Consider the following 11,394-nt stretch of genomic DNA (forward strand, 5'->3'; position numbering starts at 1 on the left):
GCTTTTAGGGGAGGTTTTTACATTTGTCTGTGGATATCCAGGGCTCATGTATGAGATTACTAACAAGCATTACTGAATAATCAGATGAGGGACAGGAGCATTATACGCTTTTAAAGAAGTCTCCATATGGGATCAAATTGACAAGGACAACTTGAAAGATTAGAGAGAAACCTTACAGGAAAGTGAGTTTATGTTAATAAGTTTATGTTACCTCAAAAAAGGAGGTAAGAATGGTTGCCAATGTAACCAAATGTCCCTAAATCATACAGGTAGAAACTATTGAATTGGTGCCTGTTTTGTTATTTATATTCTCAACAGCAATCACAAAATAAATAAAATTTAAGAAACAAAAGAAAGAAAGCTTGGATGAGGTGCCATCTCAAGTCCTTTCCAGCCCTGGTGTAAGGGTTGGAGATGGGGCAGGCAGCCCTGATTATAAGATCCAAGTCTTTCCCTTGCCCACAAGGCCAGGACCTTTGTCCCTACTGTTTTCTTTCCCTGGAATTCCATCTCTCAGATGGAACCTTGGTTCCTTCCTTCACTTCCTTCAAATCTCTTTCTAAAGGCTATCTTATATCTTATCAGAGGAGATCTCTTCCTTGATCTCCCTGTATTTCCTAAAATAGCACTCCCTTTCCAGTCTCCACCCCCCAGTGCCTTGGAGTGGGCCCTGCCTCTTTCCAGTTGCCTCCCTTGTTTCAGAACAGTGGATCACAATGCTATACTTTCTTTACTTTCCTCTCTGCCCCCTCCTTTCATTCTTATGCATATGTGCATTTTCAGCTGTTGGGTATTGTGGAACCAATTCCAACTCACAATCCATGTGACAGAGTACAATTGCCTTATAGTGTTTCCTAGGCTGTAAAATTGAAATCTGTCTTGGAAAAAGTACAGCCAGAATGCCCTTTATAAACAAGGATGGCAAGATTTGTCTCATGTACTTTGGGTATGTTATCAGGAGGGACCAATTTCTGGAAAAGGGATTATGCTTGGTCAACAAAAAATATGAAGACCCTCCTCCTGGCCCCCAGGCAACAATGGGCTCAAACATAACAATTGTGAGGAAAACAGGGCAGTGTTTCATTCTGTATAAGTGAGTAGTGACACCAGGTACCTAACAACAACAATATTTACAGGAGCAGATCTTCAGGTTTTTCTCCTGAGGAATGGCTGGGTGAGTTCAAACTGCCTACCTGTGGCTAACAATCATTGCACCATCAGGGCTCCTTGTGTATCTGTGTATTTTTGTTGTCAGGTACCATCTAGGAAAGCGATTCCTTTTTGGGAGTATCAGAAGAGGCCTGGAGGACCCTTTCTAACCTAGCCATGCCCTCTACTAGCACAGGAAGTACACACTTCTGGGAGGCTCTGACACGGTCTTTCAACCTCCTCTTGCCTGGGGGACACAAAGGTGTCACAGAGTTGGTTCCGACTCACAGCCACCCTGTGTGTAACAGAGCAAATCACTGCCCATTCCTGCACTATCCTCACAATCAATGCTATGCTTGAGCCCAATATTGTTGAGGGTCTTCTTTTTCACTGACCTTCTAACTTTCCCAATCATGATGAAACAGGAAGAACAAAGATAGATTGATGCATTTGAATTATGGTGTTGGGGAAGACTATTGGACGGCCAGAAAAACTGATAAATCTGTCTTGGGAGAAATATAACCAGACTGCTCCTTAGAAGTGAGGATCCTGGTGAGAGTTGGTTTCACTCACTTTGGACATGTTACCAGGAGTGACTACTTCCTGGAGAAGGATATGCTTGGTAGAGGGTCAGTGAAAGAAAGTATGTGTTGAGGATGTCACTATTGTTATTTTCTCCACTGATTATTAAATACATGTTGTGAGTTTGAAAAAAAAAAAAAGTTTTTTAAGTACATACATCAATGGAAAGGAAATAAATGTAAAAGTTCCAACCAAGTTTCATGACCCAGGATAAGAACTATTAACTGCTGGCAGTGTGTCCTACTAAATTTTTCTCTGTATGCAAGTGGGTTTGCACAAGGGGTGAAAAAGAAGAAGAAATACATAAATAAATCATCAATATTTTCAAATCATCAATAGAGTCAAAACATCCTCTCTTTCTTACAGTTTTTCCCTTGACAGGTCTGGTGATCTGTTTCTAAAAGGTCACAGCCCTGGAAGCCCTTGTTGTACTGTGGAGTCAGTTCTGACTCATAGTGACCCTGCACAGGGTTTCCGAGGCTGTAAATCTTTACAGGAGCAGAACGCCTACTCTTTCTCCTGCGGAACCGCTGGTAGTTTCGAACTGCTGACCTTACGGTTGGCAGCCCGACTTGTAACCATTAAGCTACCAGAGCTCCTTTTGGAAGCCCTAGGGGGCAGTTTTATGCTACACAGATGGGTTTACCATGAGTTGGAAGTAACCACACCCTTTCCTGGTATGGGGTGCTATGGGTTAACGTACCAGACCCCCAAGTGGTTTGAATCTTAAGGTTGGTCATTCAAGCTCACCAGTCGCTCCTTGAAAACCCTATACAGGGTTGCTATGGGTCAGAATCGACTCAATGGCACTTAACAACAACAAAGTGCCATTCTTCTACTTCTTCCTCTCCAAATGTATTTTCACAAAAGGCTAAGTCATTTGCAACTTGATTGACAACTATAAAGCCCACTTACTGCCTTCCAAGTAGTTTTTTATAGGCTCAAAGAGAGGAGGTGGCGGGCCTAGCTCCCAAAGTAAATAGGTGGCAGAGCTGGGCCTTAGGGACCCTTGTTGTTGTTAAGTGCTGTGGAGTCAGTTCCAACTCATGGTAACTCTGTATAGGGTTTCCAAGGAGCATCTGGTGAGTTTGAACTGTTGACCCTGTGGTCAAACCGACCTTGTTGTCCAGTGCTTTATCCCACAGCACCACATGAGGACTCCTTGGGACAGTTGTTGTTGTTGTTTGTTGGTGTACGCTGTCGAGTCGGTTCTGATCCATAGCGACCCTGTTTAGGGTTTCCAAGGAGCGGCTGATGAGCTTGAACACCCTACCTTGTGGTTTAAACCAACTTTGCCATCCAGTGCATTAACCCACAGTGACACACCAGGGATCCTTAGGGTGATGGCAAGTCCTGGGACCTCCAGTGAATAATGTCTGAATGGGATGGGTGAGAGATGGTGGTAGCAAAGGAGAGGTTGTTTGGGGCCCTGGGGGAGGGTGCCTCTCTGACGCAGGTCACTGCAATACTGGCTCCAGCTGATGCATAATGTGGGTGAAAATTATTTGGAGAAGCCTTAAAACAACAAAGAATCACAAACAGTGTTTCCCTGCAGTGAAGGGCAGTTTTTAGCTTTGGCTCTATAGACTGACCTACTGTGTGCCAGGAGCTTAATACATTATCTGGGGTTCTCCTGACAACCTGACAACGTATGGGTGCCATCATCTTAGAGCAGGTTGGAGGAGAGGGCATGAGGCAAGACTTGTATTTTAAAAAACATTCCAAACCTGTGTCACACACATCCTCAAGACTCATGTATGTCCCTGGAGCTTCCGTCTCTGATGAATAGCCATCTCCTCAGAAGGAAATGGGGGTCCTGGAGGATGTGTGTATCCATGTGTGCAATCCATTAGGGAGCAGGTAGTGCCAAGAACAGCTCTTGCCTGAAAGATGACTGATTTTCTCTGGGACAATTGTCTCCGGGAATAGATGTGCTTAGATCAGCATGGAGGGTCTTCTGGGTTTATTCTCCCATCCTAGGGGATTTAAGTGTCCCTTAAGCATCAGGCTGCTAATCATAAGATCAGTCCCACCTCTGGAGAAAGATGAAGCTGTCTGTTCCCAGGAACCCTATGGAGCACTTCAATTCTGTCGTATAGGGTCATTATGAGTTGGAATTGATTTGATGGCAATGGGAGAATGGAAGGTGGCACTAACAGTTAAGCTGTAGTTGACTGCACCTTGACTATAGTTGGTGGTTTGAAACTCACTCAGAGGTGCCTCAAGAGACAGACCTTGCAGAGGCAGATTATCTAATAAGCAAGGTAAGCATGGCCTTACTTGTGTTTACTTACTAATCAGTAGCCAAGAGTTTTACATTTTTTCATTACAAAAACATTTGAAACTGCTCACCATAGATTAGAAAGTACTCTATTCCTATTGGTGGGTTGGTTATGTGCCATGGAGTCGGTTCCAACTCATAGTGACCCTGTACAGGGTTTCTGAGGCTGTATATCTTTAAGGGAGCAGAAAGCCTCATCTTTCTTCCGCGGAACAGCTGGTAGTTTCAAACTGCTGACCCTGAGGTTCACAGCCCAATTCGTAATCACTATGCTACCAGAGCTCCTTATTTCTGTTAAGGATCATACATTTTATAAGAGGTTTTGCTTCTGTAGGAAGGTTTTGTGGAGTTGGGAGAGAGACAGATAGATGCCTGCCATACCTAGGAACAGAATTTTTGATCTGGTGAAAAATATGTCAAATTGTTGCTTACAGATTAGTAAGTAAACACAAGGAAATCCTTGCTTATTGAGTAGTCAGACACTGACCTTGGCTAGCTTCTTCGGAAAGCTTTGAAAATCCTATGGAGCTGTTCTACTCTGCACACTGAGACTCACCATGAGTCTGAAAGTACTTGAGGGCAACTGACAACTTCAGGGGAGTGAAAACCCTCATAACGCTAAGAACAAAGACAAACTCTCCCAGATATTAGGCCAGATGTTATAGCTATGATAGCTAGAAACTGGCTGGTGGCATCTCATGCCCTTCTGACCCAAGAGCATCCTCAAATTCAACTTTCCTAATGTTCCATATCAGGTCTTACCTATGGTGATAGTGATGGTGCTTGTGTGCCATGGATCGGTTCCAATTCATAAGGACTCTGTATAGGGTATCTGAGGCTGTAAATCTTTACGGGAGCAGAAAGATATCTTTTTCCTGAGGAGCTGCTGGCAGACTTGAACTGCTGACCTTGTGGTTTGCAGCCCAATTTTCTACCATTATGGAGTCCTGGTGTGGCACTGCAGGATAAGCACTGGACCAAAAAGGTTTGAACTGCATGGTAGGTAGTTCAAATTCACCAGTCAGTGCTTATCCTACAGTGACACGTCAGGACTCCTGAAACATTGTGGTGGTGGTGGTGGCTATGTGCCATGGAGTCGGTTCCGACTCATAGCAACCCTGTACACGCTTTCCGAGGGTGTAAATCTCTACAGGAGCAGAAAGCCTCATCTTTCTCCCACGGAACAGCTGGTAATTTCGAACTGCTGACCTTGCAGTTTGCAACCCGATTCGTAACCACTACGCTACCTGAAACATTGTAGGCCACCATAAAGACTTACAATGAATGAGTAAACCCTGCTGTCTTTGACCTGATAGATAATCTTTCTGTTATCCCAAATGAATTATCCATGCAAGAAATTTATGCTTCCCACTTCTCTTTCACACATTTATTTGGAATCCCATGGAGTTGTTTTACGTGGGTCTGAAATAGCCCTATAATCAATGTTCTGGAAGATAGATATTGTAAATCTTGACTCACTGGCAAGACTTCCGGAAAGGGCCAAGGGTGAGTGACATTATAAATATCGTTCCAGGGCCAAATCTGGCAGCAGTAGTTTTATGACAGGCAAGTCGTTGGGCCCAGGTGAGCTGGCCAAATTTCCTAAGTAAGCCAATGTGTCTGTCTTCAAAAAGATCACATTCTCAGGGCTTTATGTGGTCTTTTTTAAAAAAAACAAAACAAAAAAAACATCTCCTATCTTTCTTTGCACCCAGGGAAGGAGTCCATTTGACTTACCACCTTGAAGGGTTCTATTAAAATAATTTATAAGGAAGCAAGAGACAACTGGAATCCCATAATCTTAGGGTCAGTAGGAAGTGAGAAAATATCTGCTGTTCTAATTCTGTTGTCTTTCTCAACCTACCAACCATTAACCATGGTGACATAACTGTCCGTGAGCAGGACAATGTAATTGTCAGTTCAAGGTCCAACAGTCAATGGGGAGCCCATGAGGACTTTAGAGCAGGGAGGCTTTGAAAGAGTCATTCTGGCTGCTCTGTAGAGCAAGGAGGCTGGGACAAACCAACGTTGAAGGTAAGGAGGTCAGGTTAGGGCTTGGGAGTGAGTGGCAGGAGAGCTGGAGTCAAATAGATGGGTTGGAAAGATATTTAAGAGGTTGGATGGGGCAGGCTTAGATGATTGACAAAAGAGGTGGGAGAGGGAGAGGGCAGCGTCAATGGTCAAGAAGACCCCCAGGCTTCTGGCTTGGGTCTGTGAGGAGATGGTGGAGCCATCACTGGGGCAGGGAGGTGAGGAACAGCAAATTGGCAGGAAAATGAGTTCAGGGGCAAATTGCGTGTGATGTACTCTTGGGGCCTCCAGAGTCTAGGTGGTTGAATAATGCGAGAGGGTGTAGAGGGATTTTAGGAAAGGAGGTTTCAGCGGTCAACACACAAGTGGAGATGATGCCGTGGAGGTAGGTGAGACGGATCAATAAAAAGGTTATTAACAACTACAGTAAGGAATTACAGAGGCCCCTCAGTTTGGGGTATGCGTTGTAGGAGCCGTCACGTGGGGGGCTCAGGCACATGACTGACAGCTTAAGTAGCCTGGCGCCCAAAGCCATCAGAACCAGAAGGCGGGACTTGGCTCCTTCCAGTCCGGCCCCTCTGCCTACTCTTTCGTTTTCTTCAGTGATTGGACAAATCTGATGTCCGTCAAGGGCCCACCTCCGAAAATAGACTAATCAGAGCTGGTAGGAGGGTGCTTCCTTCTCAAGCCGGAGTCCTGCCGAGGGTCTGCTTCGGGAAGGTGAGTCTGTAGTAGTAGTAGTAGTAATAGTGTCAGGGACGGTGGCGGCTGTGCGCAGGCGCAGAGCTAACGAGACGGACTCGGTGGTGAGTGCGAAAGCTGGTGAAAGGAGGACGGGGGTCGCAGGTAGGTTAGGGGAACGGTGTCAGGACACCTCTTTCCACGGTGGGCCTTGCCGGCGCTTGCCTTTCCCCGGCCCACGGCCCCGGTTCAGGTGAAGGGGTGGCGAGCGGAGGTGAGGTGAGGGGGCGGGCCCGCGGCCACAGTCGACCCACTCGCGCGCTGACGCCACGTGGGCTCGCGGACTCTGAGGATCTTGTCTGTGTACCCCACACCCGCACTAGCTGCGTTGTCCCTCTGAGCTGTGTCTCGACTGGGCTTCCCCATTTTACAGGCTGGAAAACTGAGGCTCGGAAATACCGAACCGGTCGCCAAAGGGCACTCGGGGATGTGGCCACGCTGGGTTGGAAAGAGACCTGCCTTGGTGGACTCCGGAGCTCTTATCTCTTAGGCTGTGGCCAGAGACTTGAACTTGGGACCTGTTTATTTTTTTAAGGGCGCGAAATTGTATGGATCGGGGGCCTGCGGAGCACGGGCTACAGGACCCGGGGTGGCCAGCTGCTCCCTGCCCGACTGTCTTTCCCTCAGGGCAGGGAGCTCCTGCAGACAGACTTGGGGAGGGCAGAATTCATTCTTGAAATCCCAAAGCATGTGGGAAAAGCCCCTCCTCTTCTGCCCCCTCCCAACCTTTTAAAAAATAATTTTTTTGTCTAAAGAAAAATTAAGTCTGGTGGAGGTTTGGAAACTGGCTGTTTCATGGCCTTGTGGAGGTGGCGTAAACCTTTTGGAAATCAGTTTGGCAATATGAGTCTACACCCTTTGACCTACTGATTCTAAGCTTAGGAAATAAGTAGGATAAACCTAAGTAGGGAAAAGGTGGTTGTATAAAGTGATAGTTTTTTAATAACTAAATAGCTACCCCAATCCCCCACAATTGAGAGTGTTGTTAAGTGCTGTCTAGTCAGTTCCAACTCATAGCCACCCCGTGTAGGATTTCAAAGTGCGCCTGGTGGGTTTGAACCACCAACCTTTCGGTTCAAACAGATCTTTTGGTCCAGTGCTTATCCTACAGTGCCACACCAGGACTCCACAATTGAGAATAGTTAAGTAAATTGTAGAGTTTCTGCTGAAATAGGGTATTATCCATCCATTAAGTATAATACAGAAAAATGCCCTTACAAAGAAAATCAGACTCAAGGTTGTGGTTACGATATAAAAGTTTGAACAGAATGACCAGAGGGTTATACATCTAATGATAAGGTGATAAGCACTTTTTTTTGAGCTGAAAGGTCCTATTTCATTAAATTTTCATGAAGTCTTAGGAGGAAAGTATGATTGCTACTGGAGCTCAGACAGGTGAGCAACCATTGTTGCCCCTTGGGCACTGTGAGACCTCTGAAAGTGCTCATTTAGCCAGTATTTTAGGGCACCCCTGGTGGCGCAGTAGGTTAAAGAGTGGGTGCTAACTCCAAGGTCGGTGGTTCTCCCAGCTGTTCCTTAGGGGAAAGATGAGGCTACTTGCTCCCATAAAGATTTACGGTCTTAGAAACCTTAAGGAGCAATTCTGCCGTGTTCTCCAGTGTGTCGAGTTAGAGTTGGTTTTGGTGTGTCAAGCACAGGTCTGGGCACTGGAGGGCTGCTGGGGAGTAAGGTAGCCACAGTTTCTGATTCCTGGAAGCTGATAGGCTAATGGAAAGCAGATACTTATATAAACACGGGTATAGTCTACCGGAGGAGTCCTGGTATGGACTCTGGAGGGTAAGCACTGGACTGCTAATCCAAGGTCAGTGGTTCAGACCCACCAGCCACTCCTCGGAAACCCTATACAGGGTTGCTTTGAGTCAGACCCAACTCCATGGCACTTAACAGCAAGTCTGCTGGGAGAGTGCAAGTATGGGAGCTGGACACTAGGCTTCAGCCAGCCGAGAATTTGGAAAAGAGGACAAGAAGGCCGTTGAGCCAGCTGACAGAAGGGAGTGAGCTCTGGGGAAGCTTCAGTGGCTCTGTAAGAAAGTCCTGTTTTCCAAATTTCTAGAATGTATTATAATGGGGGCTGAGATAGAGTAGGGAGACTGACTTATTTTGAGCTTAGTCAATTCCTTTAAACAGTTTGCTGTAAATCATTGTTCAGGATGTTCACAAGTTAGTATTTTTATTTTAAGAAATTAAATTAGAAATTTTTCTTAAACCCTTTAATTTTCAGGTTGAAAAAAAAATCCCTTTTGCTGAAGGAACATATTTGCTGGTGTAGTTTTCAGAATGTCCAGTACTGCGTCCTATTGGATCTTAAATTCGGCAAAGAACAGCATTGCCACATTACAAGGGAGCAGGCGTTTATATTCAAGATGTGTCTCAAGTAGGAATAAGTCGAAATGGAGGCTCACTTCCCAGGCACTGGCCACCTTGAAAAATAGTTTCCCCTATGGCAGTTTGGCTCTGCAAAAAGCTTACAGACACACGTCTACCGAAGAAGACGATTTTCACTTGCAGCTAAGTCCTGTGCAAGTGAATGAAGTGCTGCGAGCTGGTGAGTCAGCCCACAAGACACTTGACCTTGACAGCAGAGTCCCAAATTCAGTGTTGCGCTTTGAGAGCAACCAACTGGCCGCTAACTCCCCAGTGGAGGACCGGCGAGGGGTAGCCTCCTGTTTGCAGACCAGCGGGCTGATGTTTGGCGTCTTTGATGGGCATGGTGGCCACGCGTGTGCGCAGGCAGTCAGTGAGAGGCTCTTCTATTACGTGGCAGTGTCACTGATGTCCCACCAAACCCTGGAGCAGATGGAGGGAGCGATGGAAAGCATGAAGCCCATGCTGCCCATCCTTCAGTGGCACAAGCACCCAGGGGCCAGTATCTACAAGGACGTCACTTCAGTTCACCTCGACCACCTCCGCGTCTACTGGCAGGAGCTGCTTGACCTGCACATGGAAATGGGCCTGAGCATCAAGGAAGCGTTGGCATACTCCTTCCAGAGACTGGATTCTGACATCTCACTGGAAATCCAGGCCCCCCTGGAAGACGAGGTGACGCGGAATCTTTCGCTCCAGGTTGCTTTCTCTGGGGCAACAGCTTGCATGGCCCACGTCGATGGAGTCCACTTGCATGTGGCCAATGCTGGTGACTGCCGGGCCATCCTTGGTGTCCAGGAGGATGATGGCATGTGGTCCTGTCTTCCCCTTACCTCTGACCACAATGTCTGGAACCAGGCTGAGTTGTCACGGTTAAAGCGGGAGCATCCTGAGTCAGAGGATAGGACGGTTGTCATAGATGACAGGCTGCTGGGGGTCCTTATGCCCTGCAGGGCCTTTGGGGATGTCCAGCTCAAGTGGAGTAAAGAGCTGCAGCGCAGTGTCCTGGAGCGGGGCTTCGATACCGAGGCCCTCAACATCTACCAATTCACACCACCCCACTACTACACTCCACCCTACCTGACTGCGGAGCCTGAGGTTACATACCACAGGCTCAGGCCCCAGGATAAGTTCCTTGTGCTGGCTTCTGATGGTCTGTGGGACTTGCTGGACAATGAAACTGTGGTGAGGTTGGTGGTAGGGCACCTGGCCGAGGCAGGTCGGCACAAGCCCGACTTGGCCCAGAGACCCACCAACCTGGGCCTCATGCAGAGCCTGCTGCTGCAGAGGAAAGCTAAGGGGCTCCATGCTGCCGACCAGAATGCAGCCACACATCTGATCAGACACGCCATCGGGAGCAACGAGTATGGGGAGATGGAGCCCGAGCGACTGGCAGCGATGTTGACGTTGCCAGAGGATTTAGCGAGGATGTACAGAGATGATATCACTGTCACTGTGGTGTACTTTAACTCGGACTCAATTGATGCATACTACAAGGGAGGTTAAGGGTCTCTTCCTACTGCCAAGGTCAACCAAAATGCTCTTCTAACACACGTTCACTTACTCTTAAACTGGCTCTTCCAACCTTACTGTTAAAAAGGCAGGCGGTTGTAGGCTGACATGAGAAAAACAGTCAAGCCTGAGTTTAGAAACAGTAGCAGTGGTTTCATGTCTCTGCACGTTCTGGTCCACTTTGTGTGCAGTGAGGCCAGAGCATAGAGACCCGGGGGGATTGGCCTGTGGTCACGAAGCCCAAATCCTTCTATAAAGAATCTTTGTTAAACCGGGGTTGCCTGAGGAAATTTAATCATGATTCTAAGAAGAAAGTGCTCCAGGATCTTCTGAGTTGATTCTGAACTCACCATCATGGACTTCTATACTTTAAAGGGAGGTTTTATTGTTTGTTTTTGAACTACCAAGGCCTGTGTGTAGCACTGGATGGCTAGCCACAAGGCCAGTGGTTTCTGTCTATCAGCTGCTTCTTGAAAACCCTATACAGGGTCTTTATGAGTTAGAAAAATAACAACCAAGGATTATAAACCATCTTATAGAACACTCTGCTATGCAATACTCTGATCTTTTTTAAATGATTATCCTGGTGAAAACATTTTGTATTCAGGCATTCTAGTTCTGCTTTCATTTATTTTAAAACTAAATCCTAAAACTTGCAGGTAGACCTGTTGACCTTCTGTAAGCGTGCTTGGAATGATTTATCTTGGCTGTCA

The 11,394-nt window shown here is 46.7% G+C and overlaps 1 protein-coding gene across 1 annotated transcript; it reads left to right on the forward strand.

The window, feature by feature from the left end:
* The first annotated feature begins 9,051 nt into the window (after nt 1-9,051).
* PDP2 (pyruvate dehyrogenase phosphatase catalytic subunit 2) lies at nt 9,052-10,675 on the forward strand. The gene has a single exon (XM_006863593.1). The coding sequence runs from the start codon at nt 9,083-9,085 to the stop codon at nt 10,673-10,675; it is 1,593 nt and encodes a 530-aa protein (XP_006863655.1). The 5' UTR covers nt 9,052-9,082.
* The last annotated feature ends 719 nt before the right edge of the window (nt 10,676-11,394 follow it).

This window comes from Chrysochloris asiatica, unplaced genomic scaffold, assembly GCF_000296735.1.
Source record: "Chrysochloris asiatica unplaced genomic scaffold, ChrAsi1.0 scaffold00055, whole genome shotgun sequence".
NCBI lineage: Eukaryota > Metazoa > Chordata > Mammalia > Afrosoricida > Chrysochloridae > Chrysochloris > Chrysochloris asiatica.

What these genes read in the sequence shown, in the direction of transcription:
- PDP2 (XM_006863593.1), top strand. Translation starts at nt 9,083, where the DNA reads ATGTCCAGTACTGCGTCCTATTGGATCTTAAATTCGGCAAAGAACAGC.